At 36.0% G+C, this 27,572-nt stretch overlaps 1 protein-coding gene across 3 annotated transcripts in view; it reads right to left on the reverse strand.

The window, feature by feature from the left end:
* The window catches only part of TAOK3 (TAO kinase 3), a 183,702-nt gene that overhangs the window by 83,241 nt on the left and 72,889 nt on the right, over window positions 1-27,572 (reverse strand). For all 3 annotated transcript variants that reach the window (XM_043557718.1, XM_043557721.1, XM_043557719.1), the window contains exons 2-3: window positions 16,658-16,760; window positions 7,482-7,692 (exon numbers count right to left, since the gene is read on the reverse strand). In XM_043557718.1, the coding sequence (XP_043413653.1) occupies window positions 7,482-7,601 (120 nt within the window). In that variant the 5' untranslated portion in view covers window positions 7,602-7,692; window positions 16,658-16,760. The remainder of the gene's footprint in view (window positions 1-7,481; window positions 7,693-16,657; window positions 16,761-27,572) is intronic.

Raw genomic sequence — 27,572 nt, forward strand, 5'->3', positions numbered from 1 at the left:
CTCGAAACTAGAACAAGCAATCCTAAAATTCATATGGAACCACAAAAGGCCCCGAATAGCCAAAGGAATTTTGAAGAAGAAGACCAAAGCAGGAGGCATCACAATCCCAGACTTTAGCCTCTACTACAAAGCTGTAATCATCAAGACAGCATGGTATTGGCACAAAAACAGACACATAGACCAATGGAATAGAATCGAAACCCCAGAACTAGACCCACAAACATATGGCCAACTCATCTTTGACAAAGCAGGAAAGAACATCCAATGGAAAAAAGACAGCCTCTTTAACAAATGGTGCTGGGAGAACTGGACAGCAACATGCAGAAGGTTGAAACTAGACCACTTTCTCACACCATTCACAAAAATAAACTCAAAATGGATAAAGGACCTGAATGTGAGACAGGAAACCATCAAAACCTTAGAGGAGAAAGCAGGAAAAGACCTCTCTGACCTCAGCCGTAGCAATCTCTTACTCGACACATCCCCAAAGGCAAGGGAATTAAAAGCAAAAGTGAATTACTGGGACCTTATGAAGATAAAAAGCTTCTGCACAGCAAAGGAAACAACCAACAAAACTAAAAGGCAACCAACAGAATGGGAAAAGATATTTTCAAATGACATGTCGGACAAAGGGATAGTATCCAAAATCTATAAAGAGCTCACCAAACTCCACACCCGAAAAACAAATAATCCAGTGAAGAAATGGGCAGAAAACATGAATAGACAGTTCTCTAAAGAAGTCATCCGGATGGCCAACAGGCACATGAAAAGATGTTCAGCGTCGCTCCTTATCAGGGAAATACAAATCAAAACCACACTCAGATATCACCTCACGCCAGTCAGAGTGGCCAAAATGAACAAATCAGGAGACTCTAGATGCTGGAGAGGATGTGGAGAAACGGGAACCCTCTTGCACTGTTGGTGGGAATGCAAAGTGGTGCAGCCACTCTGGAAAGCAGTGTGGAGGTTCCTCAGAAAATTAAAAATAGACCTACCCTATGACCCAGCAATAGCACTGCTAGGAATTTATCCAAGGGATACAGGAGTACTGATGCATAGGGGCACTTGTACCCCAATGTTCATAGCAGCACTCTCAACAATAGTCAAATTATGGAAAGAGCCTAAATGTCCATCAACTGATGAATGGATAAAGAAATTGTGGTTTATATACACAATGGAATACTACGTGGCAATGAGAAAGAATGAAATATGGCCCTTTGTAGCAACGTGGATGGAACTGGAGAGTGTTATGCTAAGTGAAATAAGCCATACAGAGAAAGACAGATACCATATGGTTTCACTCTTATGTGGATCCTGAGAAACTTAACAGGAACCCATGGGGGAGGGGAAGGAAAAAAAAAAAAAAAAAGAGGTTAGAGTGGGAGAGAGCCAAAGCATAAGAGACTGTTAAAAACTGAGAACAAACTGAGGGTTGATGGGGGGTGGGAGGGAGGAGAGGGTGGGTGATGGGTATTGAGGAGGGCACCTTTTGGGATGAGCACTGGGTGTTGTATGGAAACCAATTTGACAATAAATTTCATATATAAAAAAAATAAATAAATAAACATAAAAAAATGTAAAAAAAAAAAAAAGAAAATAACAGGTCAAGTAATAGTCTTCCTCCTACTTAAGAGATTTAAAATAAATAATTTCCTTAAAATTTTCAGAAAAATAAATGTCAGACATTCAAAGATTATCTAATTTTGGCTTTCTTTTAATAACAGGGCTCTGTATCAGTGACACACTCCTGATATAAGTGAGCTATTTTGGTGCTATGATATTATTATTGTAAACCAATAAAGCTATAGTGGTGTTTCTGAGGTAAGAGATTAGAAATTCACTCCCTGATAAAATCAGGTCATCAATTTTAGAGAAAAATGCATAATCAGTTTCTTAAATACACTTAAAGAAGCTCCTCAAATAAAACTGAATTTCTAATTTAAAAAATTTTAAATCAAAAAATAAACAATAACTTATTTATGTAAAAAGAATTCAACCCCAGAGTCTTACTGAATGACAAACTGCTGACAAAATGAACACTTACTGAAAAAAAAAAAATTTTTTTTATAAGCTCTAAAGGTAAAAGTACCTATTATAAAAACAAGGTGTCTACTAGTTAGAGTTTTCAAATCAGCAGGCCTCTACAAAGGCATTTTTTTTTTAGATATTTTGTTCATTTATAAGGTACAGATGGACTTTTGTTGAAAACAAAATCTCTCACATTTTGCTGGCTTTTAAAATTTAACACTAAGACAGTGCTTATATGACAGCAACAAAGAAAAGTTGATGCGAATTCAGTATTTCAATAAAGGTTAGAGTGATTGTATCTGAAAAGCGGATATTTTGGGGATGAATCTATCTACTGTGCAGCTTAAGCAGCCTGGGAAAGGCTTAAGAAATGCTTAAGCAATGAGCAATTTTAACTTGCAGGGTTTTTTTTTTTTAAACCAAATCTTTAACCTTTATAAAAAGAAAAAAAAAAGGACAAATATGGAATCAGATGGTATTATCTAATTGCTTATTAAGCTTATTTATAATCAATGCTTATTTGGAACCAGAGACTTTTGAAAAAAGAATCTCTCTAGAATAAAAATACATTTCTTTACATTTACAGAGTAATCATTACTTAGAACTTTGTAAGTATACTTGCTTACACAATCTGTCTACTGGAGCACAGACTTGAAAATTGAAAAACATTTCCATGTTGATTTTTCTTAGATGTGAAATTTATTTTTCAAGTTTTTATTTAAACTCCAGTTAAACATACAGTGTAATATTACCTTCAGATGTACAATTTAATGATTCAACAATTCCATACATCACCCGGTGCTCATCAAAACAAGTGCACTCCTTAATCCCCATCACCTATTTCCCCCACCATCTGACTCCCTTCCCCTCTGGAAACCATCCATTTGTTCTCTATTGTTAAGAGTCTGTTTAGATGTGAGGTTTTTAATGCAATTTTATACTAGTTAAAATTCACAAATGAAACTTCAAGGAAAAATCAATGTGTTAGTACACAGAAAGGAAACTATCAGTGGGGTCTCAGCTTTCCAGTACTTCATATAATATTATGAATGACTACCACTTCTACACATCTCAAGTGTTATTCTTTCTAAAAAAATTTTTACTGGCTGTTTATTTATTTATTTTTGAGAGAGACAGAGAGGATGAATCCCAAGCAGGCTGTGCGCTGTGAGTGTAGAGCCCGATTCAGGGCTCCATCCCATGAACTGTGAGATCATGACCTGAGCTGAAATTAAGAATTGGATGTTTAACTAACTGAGCTATCCAGGTGTCCCCTTTTTAAAAAATTTATTTCAAGTGTTATTCTTAAAACTTATTATTCATATTTAACACTTCCAATAGTCTTAATGATCTCAGGGAGTTTAAGCAAGATCATTGATTCAAAAAATATTTAGAGTACTGTTTCTGATAATTTTCTTAACCATTTCCAGCTACAATTAGATTACTGTCCACTTGTTGCTAATTTATAGAGAAACATAAGCATTAAAAATAAGTTTTTCTTTTTGCCTTAGTTATTAAGTCTCAACTAAAACTGAAAGGTAATAAGTATACCCAGAAGAACAGAACTTAATCATCAGCTTTAGGTGGATTATAGAAGATATGTTAAGTTCAACAAGGCAACAGTGGAAACGTAGAAGCTTCGTAGTTGTGTTTAAGTGAATACAAAAATAATCATGCCCAGCCTGTTTCTATTTTCCTTTAATATAGAATTTCTTACTGTCTGATGTGGTGTTAATACTGCTAATTTCTGCATTACTTATGTAAATCCAAACACACAGATATTTTACCAAGTTAATAGCTTCCATTTTTTTTCTGAAAATATTCTCAGTTGATTGATTCTATGAGAGCTGTACCATCTTACAATTCACTTTAAACATATTTCTTGGCAACATTCTGTGTAAAAGCTGTAAACTACAAAAAGTCTAACACAATTATAGTGTTTAGGTATAAAAATGTTGGTTGCTGGAATCTGATCTTAATGGCTTGCTAGCATGGCTAGGATTCATGAAAAGTACTAATTAGCAGTACCAACTTCTCTGAGTTCTTTATGATTCATTTGTTCATTCAACAAATACTTAATAGGCATTCAAAAATTGTCAGGTATGGGGCTAAGAAGTGAGTAAATATGCCCAGTACCTATCTCTTGTATAGTAGCATAGAGAGTAATGAAAATATCATAACAAACAAATGTGAAATTGCAACTGTGATGGTTGCTAGGAAGAAGGGTATGTGTTACTCTGAGAAACAAAAATGGGAGGATGTGACTCCGGCAGGTCAGGCAAGGCTTCCCTGAGGAAATGAGGTTTCAGCTGAGAGCTAAAAGAGGAACAGGAGTTAAGAAGGAGAAGGGGAAGGGGAAACATTTCGGAGAGAACACTTTATGTGAAGATCCTATGACAATGGTCAAAAGAAAGCTATTATATTATAGCGAGGGCAATGAGAATGAGTGGGAATATGTCTCAAGTACAGACAGGGACCACATCATGGAAGACCTTGAAGGCTGGCTACAGTAAGGGTTTTGATCTCAGTCTAAGAACAGAGAGCCCCTGGAGGCTTTACAGAAAAAGATGATGTGATCAGACTCACTTCTTTTTCCCCTAAGCTCACTACAGTGTGGACAGCAGCCTAAACAGAGACCAGAATGGATGCACAGAGATGGGCTGGGATGCTACTGCAATTGCCCAAAGAAGAGATGATGGTCTTCTTGGTCATCACGGTATGAGTGACAAGATGAAGAATCTATTAACAGTGAGGGAGGAACTACACATAAACATTATTGTGGCCAGTGAGAAATCTGTTTTTTAAAGGTGTTACCGCATGACCATTATAGATAAAAAATTAAAGTTTTTCTAAATTTTACAGTAAAGTGTAAGTTAATTCTTCTTTAATCCGGTTTTTTGTGCCTTACGGGTATATATGGGCCTGTACTACTCACTTTTGTATACAGGCAATACAATATACAATATAGTTAATGATTACATTTTCAAAACCACCCAAATATCTTTATTATTTCTCCCATCTATCATATCAACAAATAACATATATTTAGTGCCTACTGTAAACGGGCATTGGCTAGCCTTTAGAGTTGTAAAGAAATAGAAACAGTCCTCATTTTCAAAAGGCATATACTCTGGCTAAAGAGACAGGCCTTAGCTCAAACAGCAAATGAATGAGTAGGTCTTCTGTGGCCTATTATAAAGTAGGTCCCTAGTCCAAAGCTTTGCTAGTAAGTTTCAAAACATGCTTGGCTTATTGTAGTCATTCTAAAGGAGAACTTTGAGAGGGGTTTAGCTGCTTTTTAAAATATGAGTCAAACAGAGATTGGAACTACCTTCTGACTCTGGCCAAGAGAGACTCTGAGAGGATGAAGGAGTTATAAATAGAAGGAAAGTAAGAAAAGGTGGCTGAGGAAAGTGTCTTGGAGCAGAATAAATAGGCCACCAACAAACATATACAGAAGGTTTCCACTTTTAAACAGTTCAAAACCAGGCAAAACCAAATTATATTGTGGGTTACATATAAAGAAAAACTAGAGGGGTGCCTGGGTGGCTCAGTTGGTTAAGCGTCCAACTCCTGGTATCAGCTCAGGTCTTGATCTCAGGATCATGAGTTCAAGCCCCGCACTGGACTCCAGGCTGGGTGTGAAGCCTGCTTTTAAAAAAAAAAAAAAAAAAAAAAAAGATAAACTAGAAAATAATCACCAAATTCAAAATAGTGGACTCTCCTAATATGAGTGGGGTCTCCAGAGTGATGGAAATATTCTATTTCTTGGTGTTTATAAAAGGATTTACCTTTTAATTACTCTTTAAATTGTATATTAAGATATATGGGTATGTATTTATGCACACTTCTGTATGTATATTTGTAATTTAAAAGTCCTTTAAAAAAAAAAAAAAAGCATCCCTGGGGTGCCTGGCTGGCTCAGTTGGTAGAGCATGTGACTCCTGATGTTGAGGTCATGAGTTTGAGCCCCACATTAAGAGTAGAGATTACTTTAAGTAAATAAATAAGCAAATAAATAAATAGACTTAAAATAAAAGCATCCCTGTGACTGAGGAAGACTGAGGACTTTGACTGGGCCTTAAATACTATTCTTAGCCTAAAGACTAACAGAGAAGTGTTGACTAGAAAATTAGCACCCTCTTCAGCCATGGACGGTCACTCAAAGATAAAATGTGCTTGAGTGGAAGCCAAGTATTAGAGGGGGGTCAAGGAGAAATGTAGTAGTGCTGAGCGCAGACATGAAGGGATGAGAAAGAGTTCAGGGAAAACCCAGGCTGAAGATTTGGCCAGAAGCAAAAAGAGGAGCTAAACATGCAATTAATAAAATCTCATTTGGAAGGACAACTGAAGATAAGCCCTACCTAGATGTCAAAACATAAAGGATCACCTAAAAGTCAAAGAGTTAAAACAAAACAAAACAAAACAGATCCGATAATAGGTTGAGAAGAGAAACAAGCAATAAGTAGTACTTAAATATTACTTTGCTTTTATGGATTACTTTGCTCTCAAGGAAGTTTTTGTGACTTTGAGGAGGCAAACTTCTAAGGTTAAATAAGTAAATGACCAACTAAATTTTCTGCAATGAATTTCAGGTGATGAGCTAAGGTAACATTTCAGCCACTTCTCATTCTTCTCATCAGAAGATAATCACATTCTGGGAATTCAAACTGACTTTAGGGGGCTAAGCCTTGTACCCTTTAACCTAAAACACTGACTTGACATGAAACGTTACTAAAACTCTTTGTTAGGCCATCTGTCAGTGTGGCCATAATGTTCATCCATCCATCTGCCCATCTGTCCATCATTTATTGAGTTCCTATTACTATCAGACATTATACAGGATACTGGGCATATAGCAATGAATAAGATAGACAGAACCCCTGTCCTCATGGTGCTTATGTCGGGGTAGAGACATACATGACTCAAAAATTCTCACACATAATTATTTAATTATAATCATGATAAACGCAACAATGTGTAAGCACAGGGTGCTATGAGGTCATAAAGGTCTTAATTTAGTGCTGGAAAGTTGAACGGGAAAGGCAATCTTGTGGATGTAAGCTGACTTAATCTGAAATCTGTAGGATAAGCAAGAGTTAGGCAGGGATGGGGATGCAATGTGCTGAGTTTTCTAGGTGGAGGAATAGCATATAGGAAGGCCCTGAGGCAAAAAAGAGCTTGGCATATAGAGAAAATGCATAGGGCTCAAATTCAAGCTTAGAACATTTTTTGGAGTACCCTGATAGCAGAATCAGTTGATACAGATACCACTGACTTTAATAATGCCTAGAATTCTAGGACTGGATTTTCAGCAATGACTGTTTGCCTCCACTGTAGACATTTAATTTGTAGAATAAACATTAAAACTAAGTATATTTTACAAGTAATAGAATGTGTAGAACTCAAACTTCCCTAACTTAATCTCTCTAAACCATTCTAAAATTACTTACAAAATAAACTGCTCCAAAACTTCCATGTCCAATTTCATGCAAATCAATAAAAAGTTCTTCAGGATCATCTTTGTAGAAGAGATCAGCAATCTCTGGGTCCTTTGGCACCCCTTTAGGCATGGTGACCAGTATTTGCAAACGTTTTGCTTTTGATATCCCACTCAGCCTTATCTCTCATTTATAAAATTTTTGGGTGATAAGTTTTTAGTACCTGTAGAAAAAGAACATTTGATATTAACTTATTTCTAAAACATCTCGGTTGGCTGCAATACAAATTAATATTAGAAAGCATCTTGGTCTTACAACTTCATAATAAAAAGACAAATAACTCAAAAGAGAAACAGGTAAAGGATCTGAATAGACATTTCTCCAAAGATACACAAGTGACCATTAACACATGAAAAGATATTCCGATTATTCATTAGATAAACAAAAATTAAAACCACAGTAATATACCATTTTATACCCACTATGATGACTACTATCAAAAACTTAAATAACTATTGGCAAGGATGTGGAGAAATTAGAGCCTCCAACACTGCTGGTGGGGATGCAAAATGGTGAAACCATTGGGAAACAGACTGGCAGTTCACCAAAAACTTAAACATCAAGTTACCATTTGATCCAGAAATTCTACTCCTTGGTATAAGCCCAAAACATAAACACATATGTCCACACAAAAACGTGTGCATGGATATTGGTAGCAGTATGATTCATAGTAGCCAGAGGTGAAAACAACCCAAATGTCCATTTGGTGAATGATTAAACAAAATGTGGTACATCTATACAGTGGAATATTATTCAGGCATAGAAAGAAATGAACTACCGATATATGCTACAACATGAATGAAACTTGTAAGCACAATGTCAAGTTAATGAAGCCAGTCACAAAAGATGACATGTTGCACAATTACATTTATATAATACACCCAGAAGAACTAAATCTATAGAGACAGAAAGTAGACTTTTGGTTGCCTGGGGCTGGGGGAAGGAGAGTTTGGGGGTGATAGCTAAAAGGAATGGACTCTCTTTTTAGAGTGATGAACATGTTCTAAAACTGCGAAAAAAAGAAAACTGCGGTGATGGCTGCACAATGGTTAATATACTAAAAACCACTGAATTGTTATTTTATTTTTTTGAATTGTACACTTTAAATGAGTGAATTGCATGGTATTAAAATTGTACCTCAATAAATCTATTTTTAAAAGCATTTTGGTCTAATTAACATTGAAATAATAACAGCTAACATTCATTAAGCATTCCATACATGTATATGTTATTTTCTTTAATCTCTACAACAGCTTCATAATGCAGGACTTTATTATTTTGATTTTATACAACAAACTAAGGAAGACTGAAAGGCAAAACTACTCCCCCATTATCAGGCAGGTAGTATTTATCAGACTGGGGCTCAAACCCAGATCAAACTGTAAAGCCCATGCTCTTAATATACAAGATGTACATACAGATCAGGTAATTAACAAATTGCCATAATTTGGAGACTATGCTAAATGTTCACTTAAAGAGGCAGGTTATTTGACTGCTATACAAAACATTCTGAGTTCAAAGTTTCTATTAATAAAAGCACATTATTTTGACATTCTTACATGTTGGTTGTTAATAGTTACACTTAGTTGGCATACATCCTTTGTATTTTTTGAAAAATATTGAAATATTAACTTTCACCTATATTTTTTATTATAAATACCACCTCCCAAGAGAATCAATCATTCCAACACACGGGACAGTTTCTGTTTCTTCCTTGACCCATTAGATTACTATGCTAGAAATTTAGTTATTGGCCAATAAAATTGTACTTTTAAAAACGTGAGCCAATAGGCTTCGTTCAAGGAGAAGAGAAAAGAGAGGGTCATTAACAAAGAAGTACAACTAGTTAGTGCTAAGAAGAATTTTTCTCTTGTGATATGACAGCCTTAGGTGACACTGTATATTACTTCATATGGTTAGTCTAGTTAGAGCATTAGAATATGTAGGTCATCACCCTAAGTATCCATCTATCCAGTCAACCCTTTCCCTGACTCAACACATATTTGTCAAGTGCCTAGTATGCCAGGCACATACTGGGTGTTGGTCCCACATCAAATGGGATGTTGTCCCTGTCCTTAAAGGGCTTAGTTAGAGTCCAGTGGGGGAATAAATATTACACTATAATGATACAAATAACAAAATGGTTATAAATGATTGCTATGATAAAAAAGGAAAAAAAAAACAATTAATAGAAGCATATAATTGGGTGACCCAGTGTCTTTTTTCTTGGATATGAAAAAGCATGCTTTTTTAAGGAAAAATAAAAGTAGTTCTTTCAATACGGACGTATGGTAGAGTTGGAAGGAGAAAATATGAAGCTGGCGTTAAGCCAAGGAAAATCACAGTTAACCTTTTAAACAATATTAAGAAATTTGTACTTCATCCTAAGTATACTGGGGGGCCATTGAAGGTTTTAAACAGGAAAAAGGGATTCCCCTGCAGCACTATGCCTGTAATTGTGGAAGGTCATCCTGTCAATCCATGAATGCTGATAATCAAGCATAAAGTCAATGTATCAATACTATTGAAAAAGTGACTTAAGTCTAGTTGTCAATCAAGTGACTAATACACAACTAATATTCCAAAAGTGCTACTGCCACCACTGCTTACGTTTGAGAAAAGAAAAGAGAAACAATGCATCATGTCAAAGATATCCCTTTTGAAGACTGCAAAAAAAAAAGAAGTTATGAGATTGTTTTTAAGAAAAACAAAAAGATCTACGAACTAAACTTATGAGAAGTAAAATCTTTTCAATCGTCAGAATATATTCTAAACTTTTGAATATTTTGGCATCAGTGTGAGTAAAGCTAAGTACTATGGATAATCATTTGGAGGAAACACATAGATCACTATGTCATACTATAGATTAAATTAATTCTCAAAAGAAATGAATATTTAAATATAAAAAAATGAGACCATAAAAACTTCTAAAATAAATTGCAGGTGAATATTTAATTAATAAGCAAGATATCAGGAGCAAAAGTTGTTAACTAAAATCAGTAAGTCTGACTACATAGAATTAATAACTTCTAGAACTTAAAAAATATAATGAATGAACATCTGCTTCCAGCCAAGATGGAGTAATGGGGACTGGATTTATTATCTGTCACCAGAAACAACTAACATTACAATAAAGAAAACAGATCAAAATTCTTCATATATATAATTTTTAAAAAATGTTTACTTATTTTTGAGAGAGACAGAGAGAGAAAGTACACAAGCGGGGTAGGGGCAGACAGAGAGAGGGAGACAGAATCCAAAGCAGGCTCCAGGCTCTGAGCTGTCAGCACAGAGCCCAACGGGGGGGTTCAAACCCACAAACAGAACTGTGAGATCATGACCTGAGCTGAAATTGGATGCCCAACCAACTGAGCCACCCAGATGCCCCCAAATTCTTGACAGATATAGATGCAAAAACTTGTAACAAAATCACAGCAAATAAAATTCAATAACATATGAAATGGATAATATATCACGAGTAGGTGGGATTCATCCCAGAAATGCAAAGTTGGTTTAACACTCAAAAATCAATGTAATTCACCAAATCAACAATCTGGAAAAAATGCAAAATGATCATCTCTATAGATGCAGAAAAATCATTTGACAAAATCCAATATTCAAACCTGATAAAAACTCTGAGCCAACCTGGAATAAAAGGTAATATCCCCAGCCTGATAAAAGAAATCTATGAAATATTTATAGGTAATATCAAAGACCAAATGATTTCCTCCTAAGATCAGGAATGAGGCAAGGAAGTCTGCTCTCAAGACTTGTCTGCAATATTGTGCTGGATGGCATATAAGTGTAATAAGGCAAGAAAAAAGAAATTGAAAAAGCATCAAGATTGGAAAGGAAGACGTTAGACTTTTACTGACAACGTGATCACCTATGTAGAAAATTCAATGCAACCTACAAAAAGCTACTAGAATTAATAAGTGATTTTATCAAAGTGGCAGAATACAAGATCAATGTTTAAAACTCAGTTTTACTTTTATATATGAATGGAAATCAAATCTTTAAAACATCACAATAGCATCAAAAATATGAATCCATAGGGATAAATCTGACAAAGAATGTGCAAGATCTATACATTGAAAATTACAAAATAAAGGTGACAGAAATTAAAGACTGAAAAGAGAAATAACTGTGATTATAGGTCAGAAGAATCAATATTAATTGTTCTTTAGAAAAAGAAATTGAGAGGTTGATTCTAAAATGCATATGAAAATGCTAAAGGACATAAAATAAGCAAAACAACTTTGAAAAAGGACGACAAATTTGGAGGGCTGACATAATCTAATTGCAAGATTTATCATAAGGCTATGGTTATCAAGGCAGGGTGATACTGTTATATATAGACAAACAAATCAGTGTAACAAAACAAAGTCCGGAAGAGACCCTCACATTTGTGAACAAATGATTTTGGACAAAGGTGTGAAGGTAACTCAGTGAAGAAAGTCTTTGATGAATGGTGCTGGAAAAACTGTATAAACATATACAAAGAAAGGGATCTTTTTTGATCCATGCCTACCCATCACAAAAATTAACTCCAAACGGATTATAAAACTAAATGTAAAACATACAGTTAAAAATATCCTTGAAGAAAACATAAGAAAAATCTTTCTGATGTTGGGTCAGGCAAAGATTTCTTAGACATATAAAAAAAAGCATAATCCAGGGGCGCCTGGGTGGCGCAGTCGGTTAAGCGTCCGACTTCAGCCAGGTCACGATCTCGCGGTCCGGGAGTTCGAGCCCCGCGTCGGGCTCTGGGCTGATGGCTCAGAGCCTGGAGTCTGTTTCCGATTCTGTGTCTCCCTCTCTCTCTGCCCCTCCCCCGTTCATGCTCTGTCGCTCTCTGTCCCAAAAATAAATAAACGTTGAAAAAAAAAATTAAAAAAAAAAAAAAGCATAATCCATAAAAGAAGTAATTGATAAATTAGGCTTCATCAAGATTAAAAACATGCTTTTTTGAAAGACCTCTGTTCATGGGGTGCCTGGGTGGCGCAGTCGGTTAAGCGTCCGACTTCAGCCAGGTCACGATCTCGCGGTCCGGGAGTTCGAGCCCCGCATCAGGCTCTGGGCTGATGGCTCGGAGCCTGGAGCCTGTTTCCGATTCTGTGTCTCCCTCTCTCTCTGCCCCTCCCCCGTTCATGCTCTGTCTCTCTCTGTCCCAAAAAAAAATAAATAAACGTTGAAAAAAAAAATTTAAAAAAAAAAAAGAAAGACCTCTGTTCAGAGAATGAAAAGCCAAGCCACAGATTGGAAGAAATTTTTGCAAAATATGTCTCATAATGGAATTGTATCCAGAAACTATGAAGAACCCTCAAAACTCAATAAAAAGAAAGTAAACAACCCAATTTTTTAAATGGGAAAAAGATTAGAGGCGCCTGGGTGGCTCAGTCAGTTAAGTGTCTGACTCTTGGTTTCAGCTGAGGTCACGATCTCACAGCTTCGTGGGTTTGAGCCCTGTGTTAGGCTCTGCACTGGCAGTGTGGAGCCTGTGTAGGATTCTCTTTCTCTCACCCTCTCTCTCTGCCCCTCTCCCACTTGTGCTGTCTCTGTCTCTCTCTCAATAAATAAAAAACTTAAATTTTTTTTTCATGGGAAAAAGATTAAAATAGACACTTCACCAAGGAAGATATATGGATGGCAACTAAACAAAACAAAAGATGCTTAATATCACTATTCATTAGGGAGATACAAATTAAAACCTGAGGTTCTACTACATGCCTATTAGAATGGCTAACATGAAAAAGAATGGGCATACCAGGTGTTGACAAGGGTGTCAAATACCTTTTTCACATACTGCTTGAGAGAATGTAAAAATGATAGAGTTTGGAAAAGTTTGGCAGCTTCTTAAAAAGCTAAACCTATATCTACCATATGATGTAGCCATTCCACTCCTCGGTATTTACCCAAGAAAAATGAAAGCATGTGACCATACAAAGCCAGGTACACAAATGTTCATGGCAGCTTTATTTTTAATAGCCCCCAAATGCCCATCAACAAAGGAACAGATAAACAATTTGTGGTACATGCAGATAATAGAATGCATCACAGTGAGAATATCAACTCCTGGCACATGCTACAATGTGAATGAAACTCAAAATAATTACATTGAGTGAAAAGAAGACAGACCCCCCCCCCCCCGCCAAAAAGGAGTACATACTTTTTGATTTCATGTCTATAAAATTCTGGAAAATGCAAACTAATCTAAAGTAACAGAAAGCACATCAGTGGTTTCTTGGGGATAGGGTTGAATGAGAAGATGTAGGATGGAGGGATTAAAAAGGGGTATTAAGAAGCTTTTGGGAATGGTGGATAGATTTACTATCTTCACAGATACATATTCTGGTAAAAGATATTATATCCATTAAATATGTTCAGATTATTGTATGGCACTTATACATCAGTAAGGTTGTTTCAGAATGATTCAATAAACAAAACTGAAAGGCAAATAAAGTAGAAATAATTCTTGCAAAATATATGCTGGTTAAAAGTTATTCTTAATATCAGACAGGTGACTATATAAATTGATGAAAGATATTGAAGATGATGCAAACAAATGGAAAGAGATTCCATATTAATGAAATGGAAGAACCATATTATTAAAATATCCACACTACTCAAAGAAATCTATACATTTAATGCAATCCCTATCAAAATACCAACAACATTTTTCACAGAACTAGAACAAATAATGCTAAAATTTGTATGGGACCAAAAAAGACCCCGAATAGCCAAAGCAATCTTGAGAAAGAAGAACAAAGCTGGAGTTATCACAATCTCAGATTTCAAGATACACTGCAAAGCTGTAGTAATCAAAACAGAATTGTACTGACACAAAAAAAAGACAAGATCAATAAAACAGGAGAAAGCGCCCAGGAATAAACCGACGCTTACATAGCCAATTAATCTACTACAAAGGAGGCAACATTATACAATGGGAAAAAGACAGTGTCTTCAACAAATGGTGCTGGGAAAACTGGACAGCTACATGCAAAAGAATGAAACTATACCACTTTGTTACACCATACACAGAAGTACAATCAAAATGGATTAAAGACCTAAATGTGAGGCCGCAAACCATTAAACTCCTAGAAGAAAACATACAGGCAATACTTCCTTTGACATTGGCCATAAAAACATTTTTCTAGACAGGTCTTCTCAGGCAAGAGAAAAAAAAAAAAGCAAAATTAAACTATTGGGACTACACCAAAATAAAAAGCTTTTGCACAGAGAAGGAAACCATCAACAAAATGACAAGGCAGTCTATTGAATGGGTAAAGATATTTGTGAATGATATATCTGATAAGGAGTTAATATCCAAAATATATAAAGAACTTATAGGACTCAACACCCATAAAACTCAAATAGCCCAAGTAAAAAATGAGCAGAGAACCTGAAAAGACATTTTTCCAAAGAAGATATCCAGACGGCCAACAGATACATGAAAAGATGCTCAATATCTCTCATCACCAGGGAAATGCAAATCAAAACCACAATGAAATATCACCTTATACCTGTCAGAATGGCTAAAATCAAAACACAAGAAATAACAAGTATTGGTGAGGATGTGGATAAAAAGAAACACTCATGCACTGTTGGTAGGAATGCAAATTGGGGCAGTCACTGTGGAAAACAGTATAGAGATTCCTCAAGAAACTGAAACAGAATAACTATATGCTCCAGTAATGTCATTACTTGGTATTTACCCACTGAAAATAAAAAACTAATTCAATAAAATATATGCACGCCTATGTTTATTGAACCATTACCTACAGTAGTCAAGATACGGAAGCAACTAAAGTGTCCATAGATGAATGGATAAAGATGTGATGTGTACACACGCACACACACACACACACACACACACACACACACACACACACACACAGGAATGTTACTCAGCTGTAAAAGTAAGAATGAGATCTTGCCATTCACAACAACATGGATGGACCTAGTGGGTATAATGCAAAATGAAATAAGTCAGAGAAAGACAAATACCATACAATTTCACTCATATGTGGAATTTAAGAAACAAATGAACAAAGGAAAAAAGAGACAAACAAACAAAACGTTCTTAAATACAAAGAACAAACTGGTGGTTGTTGCTATAGGGGAGATGGGTGAGTGGAGGGGTTAAATAGATAAACACGGGATTAAGAGCACACTTATCTTGATGCATACTTAGTAATGTATTGAATCATTATATTGTACATACCTGAAACTAATATAACACTGTATGTTAATTATACTTCAATGAAAACATATATATAAGTAAGCACAAACATATATGTACATCCACCCACATAGTCAAAGGACACAGATAGGAAATTTAAAAAATAATTAGCAGTGGCTACTAACGATATGAAATACATCTAGTTTCACTAGTAATCAAAGCAAAAACTAAAATAATAAGACAACTAATTTCACCTACTAAACTGACAAAGTAATAGAGAAAAGATACAGTTTTGGGTGAGGGTATAAGGAAACAGTCATTTTTACACATTGCCAGAAGAACAGAATGGGTACATTCTTGGACCAAGTAATATCCTTCTAGGAACTTATATAAGGCAATGTCCTTTTTGTTTCGTTTTAGCAAAAGAGGCAGGATGTAAGCAGGTAGAGGGATTTCCAAGTTTCGATTTCTGTACAGGCTTGTTTTATCTGAAGTGGGTGTAGGGATTTCAGGTAATTTTAAATTTTCTTCTTTCTGCTTATCTGTATTTTCTAAATTTTCTGCAAAGCCTATTACTTCTGTAATTAGAGTAAAAGTGATATGAAAAATCTTGTGTTACTTCAAAGTCTAATCATAAAACTTTACAACAAAAAAAGCAGTATATATTTCCAGAAGATAATTTGATAATGGGAACCAAGAAAATTTAGGTAAGCATACTTCTTTCAAACAAATATTTCTCCAAATTGTAAGCTATAACTGAGAATGATGAAAATCTGTAAAAAAAAAAAAAAAGAATTTGAAAGTAAAAAAATTTTATTCCAATTCAATATTTTTACTTTCCCATTTTTGTTAAAAATATAATAAATATTAACTATAGAAAAACCAGAAGACATAATCTCTTCCTGTTTTATAGAAGAAAGCTGTATCATGGATCTATGGATAATACCTTTTTGTGAATGGCACAAAATATACCGTATTGCTCAGATTCATCTTAGCAGCAAACCCTTTGTCCTCTTTTAAAACTTCAGTCTTTTGCATTTATGATGCACCTATGGAAAAAGAAGAATAAAACACATAATTGTAGAAGCAAAATTAAAGAGGTAACAATTGATCATATGGTAGTTTTAAGTATTTGCAAATGTAATATTATGAAGTTAAAACTTTTATCTTCATCTGTTTGTGATTATAAATGCAAAAGTAAGATTTTTCACATCAAAGGCTTAGGCTACACTTTCACAAGCAATCCCAGGGAAATAAAAGTGTCCTTAGATTTCAGAATCTATATTGAGACTTCCATTAGTTTGAGTCCAGGGAAACTCAATAGAGGCTACCAGTAGACTAATCTGGACTAATCTGACAGCATGTGGTGATGCTACTGATTGTCAGTAAGGCTTATATTCTAAATTGCTTTTTCAGTAGCTATGATGATTTACATTGACTCATCTATCTTCCCGTTCTTTGGCTCTCCTATAGCCGATCTTCTGTATTTGGGGGGTAATGATTATTCTTTATTTTCTATTAAAAAAGTACATGCCCAATGTAGAAAATCTGGGAAAAATATACTATTATGAAGAAAAGCCCATAATCCTACCCAGGACAAAGTCCATTAACAATTTGGCATACTTTTCTCCATGCTTATGTTTATTTCTTCATGCTCATATTTATTTTATTATATACAGCTGAGACCATTTATACATATAATTCCATAGTCTATCTTTTATTTATTTATTTATTTATTTTTAATGTTTATTTTTGAGAGAGAGACAGACACACAGAGTACAAGCAGGGGAGGGGCAGAGAGAGAGAGGGGGGGACACAGAATCCGAAGTAGGGTCCAGGCTCTGAGCTGTCAGCACAGAGCTCAATGTGGGGCTCAAACTCACGGAGAATGAGATCATGACTTGAGCCAAAGTTGAATGCGTAACCAACTGAGCCACCCAGGTGCCCCCAACAGTCTACCTCTTTTATCTAATTCTGCATTATAAACATTTTGCCATTTTGTCACTGTTCAGAAAGATCACTTTAATGACTGCTCAGTGTGTATCTCCTTATTCATTCACAACTCTTTCTCCGCAGTTGGAAGCCAAGACTGTATTCAACTCTTTGTTGAACTATTAAATATTACTGTGTTTTGAAGATCTTTGAGCGTATTATTCATCTATATTTTAGGGCTTTCTTTGGAATGGGTTCCTAGAACTAGAGTTATTTGGTCAAAGAATGTAACAATTTAAAACATATAACATGTATAATGAAATAATTTTTAGGTAAGCGGACTGGCTTTGGAGATAAAGGCCTTATAGAGGGGAAAAAAATAGGAAAAAAGGTATTGACCTCCATTTTCACATTTTTCCTGTTCAGGATATCCCAATCTCCTCTCATGTCTATATTTACAAACTAAACTTTCTCATTATTTTTATTATTCCCTCTGATTCTATAGCTGTGGAATGTTTTAGGTTAAGTGGTAGGTAAAACTTGCCCGAGTTCTGTATCACATTTTACCTAACCATCAAACCAATCAAACACTGCCATGTCTGCATACCTACCTGCTGATATAGCCTGACTATAGCTTCAATAAGCTAAAATATTCATTAAGATATTAAATGAACACCAGTTGCAAGATTTCATTCTTTTTAATTTTTTAAATATTTTAATTTATTTTTTTGAGACAGATCATGAGCTGGGGGGGGGGGGAGGGGCAGAGACAGGAGGAGACACAGAATCTGAAGCAGGCTCCAGGCTACGAGCTGTCAGCACAGAGCCTGATGCGGGGCTCAGGCTCGAACTCACGGACTGTGAGACATGACCTGAGCTGAGACGCTTAACTGACTGAGCCACCCAGGCGCCCCACCAGTTGCAAGATTTCTAAGTAAGTAATTTAAAATAAGGCATTTACTAACATCCTCATGTCCTAATTTCAGATGCAGGAGGAACTGTTCACTGGCATTTGGACATGCAATCGACACACATGGTTAGTATTTTTTTTTCCTCTAAATATTCCTTCATTCTTACATAGTTTTCTCAAAATGTGTTCTTTATCTTCAGTTGCATAGCTCTATAAATATAATAAACTCTATGACTTCTAGAAATGAAACTTTCTTGTTGTTTTTTTTTTCCCCCTGTTGGAAGACTGCATACGCTGATGAGCCTGAAAACTATACTCAAGTTTGTCCATTACACCTAAGGGATGTTTCTCAGCTTTCTTCCATTTCACAAGCTCCCTTCTTTATAAATATCTCTTGAATTCCATAAAACTGTCTTGTTTTTCCAAATTATTCCTCCTATAGTTTCTCTTCTTTTCTCTGATCTCTAAATGAATGTTGCTCCAAATATTCGCCCGAAGCTCCTGTGTGTGACTGCAAGCTGCTATCCTAATTTCTGTGCATTCAATGGGTCCCAGTAACTCTATGGCATCAGACTGTGCCGACCTCCTTTCCCAGCCCCACGCCCATATTTTCAAGTATGTTTTTGGTTTCTCCCCTCACATACACTTCAGGTTAACTTTGACCCTTCCCTATTCCCTGTCTCAGTTAATTTATAATTCTGCTTCAAATATTTCTTTTAATCTGTTCTTCACTTTCCATTTCTGTTATCTCTTTCCTCTGCCTCTTCTTGGTGAGATTCTATTCTATCTTTTCTGGAATTCATCTTAAAAACATTATCATAATCATCTTCCTGAAGCAAAGTTCAGATAATATCACATCTCTGCTCAGAATCTTTCAATGTCTCCCTACGGCCTACAGTATAAAGAATAACTTTACCTAACTAAGATTCAAAGCTGGCCTCATGGGGGAGGGGGAGGAAAAAAAAAGGTGGAGATGGAGGGAGCCAAACCATAGGAGACTCTTAAAAACTGAGAATAAACTGAGGATTGATGGGGGGTGGGAGGGAGGGGAGGATGGGTGATGGGCATTGAGGAGGGCACCTGTTGGGATGAGCACTGGGTGTTGTATGGAAACCAATTTGACAATAAATTCCACATTAATAAAAAAACAAAAACAAAAACAAAAGAAAACAAAACAAAGCTGGCCTCAAACCACTTTTCTAACCAAAATTCTTCAACTCCATAATCAGGAAAAAATGAATTACTATTCAGTTACATTTTCACACCTTTGTCTTTGCTTATGCTATTCCCTCTAACTAGAATATCCAAACTCCAAAACCACTTTCACAGCCCAGCTGAACATCACCCCTGGTATAAGACCTACTATTTTCTCCCTTTGCTTCAGTTTTAAATATATATATATATATAATTTATATATAAAAATATATAAATATATTATATATAATATATATATTTATATTATATATTTATACATATAAATATTTAAATATACACATAAGTATATATAGAGAGAGTGTGTATATATATGTATATATATATGTGTGTGTGTGTATATATATATATATATATATATATATATACATATACTTTAACCGGATGGCAAGTGCTTCTTCAGAGGTGGATACGTGTCTAAATCTGTTTTGATTAATCATTGTATCCCATGACATCTTTTAAAAAAGTGGGTTTTTTAAAAAGATATAATTCACATAAAGATATGCAATTCAACCATTTAAAGTGTACAATTCAATGTTGTTGTTGTTTTTTAGCACATTCACAGGTACGTGCAATCATCACCATGGTCAATTTTAGAATACTTTCATCACCACATAAAGAAGTCCCATATCCATTAGCTATTACCCTCCCACCCTTCCATTCCTGAGCAACCACTAGTCTACTTTCAGTCTATAGATTTCCCTGTTCTGGACATTTCCTTTGAATCATCTTTTGTGACTGACTTCTTTCACTTGGCATGCTGTTTTGAAGGTTTATCCATGTTGTAGCATGAATCAGTATTTAATTTCTTTTATTGCTGAATAAAACTCCATTATATGAATATACCACATTTTGTTTATCCACTTATAAGCGGATGGACATTTCAGGTTGTTTCTACATTTTGGCTACTATGAATAATGCTGTTATAATCACTTGCGTACAATTTTTTGTGTGGACATACATTTTCATTTGTCCTGATTATATACCTAAGGGTCGAATTGCTGGGCCCTGTGACATCTTTACAGAGCAAGTACTCTACAAAAATCTGCTGATATCTCTTTCCCTTTCCCATCCCAATCTTACTCTAAAAATGATCTTTAAATTCATCCTTCCCTCCAAACATGAACAAGGACATTTTTCCTTCCAAGAGGATGGCATTTTAAGAATTAACTGAAGATGAAATGCTAGGCATGGAATTATTGTCTCCCTCTTCCTTGACCTCTTGCAACCTCAGGTACTGCATTTATAGTGAGAACTGAGAACTGTGCCAAGAATGCAGTATTTCTGGTCTTAGGCCCTTGGGCCAACAGAACCATCCAGCTTGCTGAGAGTAGATGATTTCATCAGAGATGCGCAACTGAAATGATTTTCTTCACTCTTTAAGAAATGGAAATCTTTCAACAATGGCAATCAAATAAATTATTTTTCTACAGACACCCTAACTTAATGTAAGTAAGAACACTTGATAGAGAGTAGAAATAGAATTATTTTTCAGAAGTTCCCTTTTCCCAGAAACTTTCAAGAAAGATAATTCTCGGAAGGTCTTAGTTGACTTTCAACATTGTAATCACACTACATGAACAATAAACCTGAAACCAACAAGTTTGAACAACAACAACAACAAAAAACTACAATATTTCTGCATTAGGGAGTAAGAATCAGAATGTTTCATATTGGAAAGATTTTAAAGATCAGACCCTTCAACTTTTTTTTTTTTTAAACTAAATCTCAGACAAGTGTCAAATCACACCTATGCAGTAGTGTGACCCAGAATTAAAACCCAGGTCTTCTGATTCCCCATTCCAGAAAACTTCCTTCTAAATCAAGCTGCCCAAGGCAGACTTCAAAACACCAAAAAGTTTTCCGATTTTGCTATATAGTGGAGGGTAATTAAACATAAAATTGGACTTCTGTGTTATTATTTCTCCAAAAGACCTCATAACACTTGAGTATGCAGTGGTGGATTTAGTTCTTATACAGACTGAAGCGTAAACAAATTTAGGGATCTATTTAAGAAAACATTTTACAAAACAGGGGTGCACGGATGGCTCAGTCAGTTAAGCATTAGACTCTTGATCTCAGCTCAGGTCTTGATCTCAGGGTTGTGAGTTCAAGCCTCGCATTGGGCTCCACACTGGGCATGAAGCCTACTTTAAAAAAAAAAAAAAAAAGAAAGAAAAGAAAGAAAAAGAAAAAAACATTTTACGAAATTCCCATACAGAAATAGATATTAGGGCCTTAGAAGGGGCTGGTGCATATGAGGGGGCTCTGAAACTTAAGCCTCACTATAAATTAGCCTGTGTAAATTCTTTAAAAAAAAAAAAAAGTTCATTTATTTGAGAGAGTGTGAGCATATGAGTGGGTGGGAGGGGGGGTACGTGGCAGAGAGAGAGGGAGAGAGAATCCCAAGCAGGCTTCATGCTGTCAGCACAGAGCCCAACATGGGGCTCGACCTCACCAGCCATGATATCATAACCTGAGCCAAAACCAAGAGTTGGACGCTTAACTGACTGAGGCGGTTTACAAAGGTGCCACCCAGACACCCCAGCCAGCCTGTGTAAAATCCTATTATTTCATTCATTAGCTTGCTCCCAGAGGGAGACAGAGGCAGGTAAAATCTTCATTTTACAGCAATGAAAAATGAAGTACAATTAGGTGATGGGATGTTTTCAAAGTCAAGACTAGACCAGTTTTTCTCCCTTTTTTATACTACAACTATCTTTATAGACTTGAAGAAAATTGTTTTTAAAGAAAGAAACAGAAAACTGTTTTGGTTAGTTGCTGCTACTGTCTGCCACTAATATTTACTTGTTATTCTGAAGTAAGAAACCTTTTTTATGATACTTTTACTTTGAAAATAAAACTAGATACTAGTTGCTTTTTATGCCATTGTGATCATATATCATAACTGGAAAGGGACTTTAAAGTCATCTAATTTCTACTTAGCAAATAATGCAGAAGTGGCTGGAGTTTATTATCATAACAATGATAAATTTTAGTCTACTCTTGGGTCAAATGATATTAAATATTGTAAAGAAGCCTCTTCCAAGTCACCCTTTAAGAGCTTATGTGTGCTAAAAAGTAATTACATCAATTATTTTGGTTTCTTAATAGATATTATTTTCTCCTTCTGTAAAAAAAGATGTTTAGATTGAGAGAGGAAAGGAGAAGCTCCTTTGGATTTCTTAAATTTATTGAAATTATTGTTCTGATACTTTGATACAAGGCTGGCAACTTGAAATCAAGGATGCATCAATTTGGGGGAAAATGGTACTTAACAGGAGTCAAGACCAGTACAAAAATGGTGCTGATATGTCTCCACAAATCCCAAACTATTCTAAATTTTTTTTTAATGTTTATTTATTTTTGACAGAAAAGAGACAGAATGTGAGTGGGTTAGGGGCAGAGAGAGGGGGAGACACAGAAGCAGAAGCAGGCTCCAGGCTCTGAGCTGTCAGCACAGAGCCCGACGTGGGGCTCGAACTCACGAGCTGTGAGATCATGACCTGAGCCGAAGTCGGACGCTCAACCGACTGAGCCACCCAGGCGCCCCCCAAACTATTCTAAAAGATTTGACTAGGCTTGAAGTTTTCACTTTGCCCTATATCTTAACCATATGTATGGCTTTACATCATTGTAATGCATAATGATAATTTACTCTTTCAAAGAGTTTCTTAAACTTGATGGATATTCAAGTCCTTTAAAAAAGTTCTTACAGATCTCTAACATCTTCTTAGTTTTAGTCATCCACTTTATTTATTCATCTATTCATTCGTTCAGTGAATATTTATTAAGGACCTAACACATGTCCTGTACTGAACAAGTCTTTAGGTTCTTCTCTCTACTCAGAGACCTTATACTCTAGTGGAGAGAGACACATGAATATTGATACTTCAAGTACTAATAAATATTATAAAGAAAAAATAAAGCCAAGGTCAGTGGTCAGGGTAGATCTCTCAGATAACTTAAAAGCTGACGGAGGCCTAAAGGCTAAAGGAAGTGAAGTAAAAGCCGTAAAGATACGTGGCAAAAAGGGCAATCCAGGCAGAGGGCCTAGCAAGACTGCTTGGTGTATTCCAAGAAAAGTCAGGCTGGTGTGGCTAGAACAGAGTGAACCATGGGGACTGTGACAGGGGAGGAGACAAGGTCTGCAAAACATGATTAAGACTTTGGATTTTATCAAAGGACCACTCTGACTACTGCGTGGAAAACAGATTATATGGGAGCGTGGTTAAAAACAGGGAGCCCTGGAAAAATCATTACAAAGTCCAAGCAAGAAATGGTGGTAGTTGGTACCAAGGTGGAGGAGATGGTGGTGGAGATAGTGAGAAATGGCTTAATTCTGGAATAACTTCTGGAATAGACAATGGGCTTTGGTGCTTTAGCTGAGTAAGAAAGAGGAGAGAAAGAAAGGAAGAGAGACTTGAAAGTTTGTGGCCTGAGCTACTGAAACTACCCATTTACAAAACGGTAATAAACTTCTTACAGCTTTTGTACAACTTCTAAAACAAGTTTACAAACATTCCACAAATCAAAGTTAACAACACTGATTTAATATAATAGATGTTATTATTTTGTTGATACAGTAGCCCCCCAAACAAATACGGTCTTATGTTTATTCACCATGTGATGGCTTAATTCTCCCACCACTTGTCTCTACCTGTGCTCCTGGGGAAAATTTATTTACACAGCTTGACTTTACATCATCTGGTCTTCCCAAGTCAAGAATCCAACATCTATGCATTAATTCCATTTCCATACTTTTCTTATTACTCTGAGACAGAGTAGTACCACTTGGCACTGGGGCCATGGCAAACACAAACTCACATCCAGAAATAATAGCAAATCATAGAAGTTTGGCAATAAGGTGGCTATCTACATGCTCCACTATGCATTTTTTAAAGGAGATAATCATCAAAATGAAAACATAACAAAAAAACCTCACAGAGAATTTTTAGAGCTATTTTCAAGTCTTCCAATTCCCAGGAGTCAATGGATCTACTTGAAAACACTTTACAATGGAGTCATATCTTACCCAAGGTGGTTGAGTTCAAAGGTGGACATTTAAGGCCAAAACTGCATATAGTGCAAATTATCCTTGAAAATGCCAGTACAGAGTTGGTCTTTGAACAACTCAGGGGTTAGGGGTTCTGACCCCCCGATGCTGCCAAAAATCTGTGTATAGTTTTTGACTGCCCCCAAACTTAACTATTAATAGCCTACTGTTGAGTAGAAGCTTTACTGATAACAAAACAGTTGATTTTGTATATGTACTATATACTGTATTCTTTTGATAAAGCTAGAGGAAAGAAAATGTTATTAATCATAACGAAGTGAAAATACACTTATAGTACTCTACTGTTTTGCTTTTTTATTTACGTAGTCTGAGAGAGAGAGAGACAGAGAGAGAGAGAGAGAGAGACAGAGAGAGAGAGAGAACACACGCATGTGAGGGGCAGAGAGAAGGAGAGATAGAACCCCAAGCAGGTTCCGTGTCATCAGCGCAGAGCCTGATGCAGGGCTTGAACTCATGAACCATGACATCATGACCTGAGCCGAGATCAAGAGACAGATGCTCAACCAACCGCACCACCCAGGTGCCCCTCTACTGTTTTTATTTAATTAATTAATTAATTAATTATTTTTTAATTTTTTTAATGTTTTTATTTATTTTTGAAGGAGAGACAGACAGAGCATGAGCGGGAGGGGGAGCAGAGAGAGAGGGAGACACAGAATTCGAAGCAGGCTCCAGGCTCTAAGCTGTCAGCACAGAGCCCGATGTGGAGTTTGAACCCACAAACTGTGAGATCATGACCTGAGCCGAAGCCGGATGGTCAACCGACTGAGCTACCCAGGCACCCCTCTACTGTTTTTATTTTAAAAATCTGCAGATAAGTGGAGCCATGCAGTTCAAACGTATGTTGTTCAAGGGCCAACTATATATGGTTTTGTTTATAAAGTCCTTTAAATTAATGCTTGTGCACAGGTAAGTGTGGGAGTCATTGAGCTAGTCTAAAGGAGAACAAGAAAAGTTTATAAAAATAAATCTTTAGAAAAAAATTCTTTGTTTTCAAATTTTTAAACATTTTTTGATTTTTAATTTACTTCAATTCCAGTATAGTTAACATAGAGTGTTATATTAGTTCCAGTATAAAAATAATTCTTAGGAAGTCTAGTGAAGCCTATGGATACCGTCTCAGAACAATGTTTTAAATGAAAAAAAATTAGCCACTTAGAATTACAAAGGAAACCAGTTATATTGAAATAATCTTATCAAAATATTTTTTTTTAATTTTTTTTTTCAACGTTTATTTATTTTTGGGACAGAGAGAGACAGAGCATGAATGGGGGAGGGGCAGAGAGAGAGGGAGACACAGAATCGGAAACAGGCTCCAGGCTCTGAGCCATCAGCCCAGAGCCCGACGCGGGGCTCGAACTCACGGACCGTGAGATCGTGACCTGGCTGAAGTCAGACGCTTAACCGACTGAGCCACCCAGGCGCCCCTCAAAATATTTTTAAAAATTGTGATATAGTAATATGTATGCTTCTTTATTAATTCATTTAGTAGGTTGTCTAATAACTGTAACTATTTCAAAAAGCAGTATCAACATAAATAATATTTTGAGATTTCTGTAACTGTAATATGTTTTAAAATACCTAGTGGTGGCTGATGACAAAGTCCCAGATATTGTGAATACTTGTGTGGTTTGTTGCTAACATTAATAAATTAGAGGTTAGGGGCACCTGGGGTGGCTCCGTCGGTTAAGCGTCCGACTTCAGCTCAGGTCATGATCTCCGTGGTCCGTGAGTTCAAGCCCCGTGTTGGGATCTGTTGCTGACAGCTCAGAGCCTGGAGCCTGCTTCAGATTCTGTGTATCTCTCTCTGTGCCCCTCTCCCCATTCACACCCTGTCTCTTTCTCTCTCTCTCAAAAACAAGTAAATGTTAAAAAAAAATTAGAGGTTAGTAAAAACAAAACTGAATGTTTTCTAACACATTCCTCGAGCTACAGAAATCTGGGTATTCAAACCATTCTCTCTTCAAAAGAAAACCAGTATAAATGGGTACTGCTGAGGAATTCTAAAGAGTTCCTGACTATCTACAGAGTTTAATCCATTCTGTTTCCTATCAAACTTCCATAACTTCTATTAGTAGAAATTAACAGAATGTTGTGAGGATTAAATAACATATGCTGAGCACATAGTGGATGCAGGAAAAAGATTTGCTAGATGTGAACATAATTCTTACTTGATCACATTTGTATCACATGCATTGTTATTTGAAAAGTTGTGGAGAGGAACCTGGCATTTCCCCCTGCGGTTCCACTAAATAGCCCTCACTCCTATACCTTTTGGCATTAGTAGTCCCATTTCTATAGAATTACTTCATTATGTTTTAGGAGTTGAAATGCATGTATGATGCTACGCCACTAAAGTCTCTATCAGAGCTTTTGGTTGCAAATGACAGAAACCGACTCTAGTCAACTTAGGCCAGACATTTGTTTATAGGTGTGATATTTTGATTTGTAATAAGATGTGTGTGTGTGTGTGTATTATATTATATTATATTATATTATATTATATTATATTATATTATATTAGGTCTTCATCTGGCATAGAATCCCTAAAACCCTTAGAATTTCCTAAGTGACAAGAGCAATAAAGGTAGAAAGCCTGTTGTTATTCATAAGAAGCCCCTTTCAACCACACCTGAGTTTCTGTTAATGAAGCGACTTTTGGAAAGCCCCTATGGATGGGAAGTAGTTGTCAGGGCAACCAACCCTGATTAGAAGGTGGGAAGTTTTCAG

Source organism: Prionailurus bengalensis, chromosome D3, assembly GCF_016509475.1.
Source record: "Prionailurus bengalensis isolate Pbe53 chromosome D3, Fcat_Pben_1.1_paternal_pri, whole genome shotgun sequence".
Classification (NCBI taxonomy): domain Eukaryota; kingdom Metazoa; phylum Chordata; class Mammalia; order Carnivora; family Felidae; genus Prionailurus; species Prionailurus bengalensis.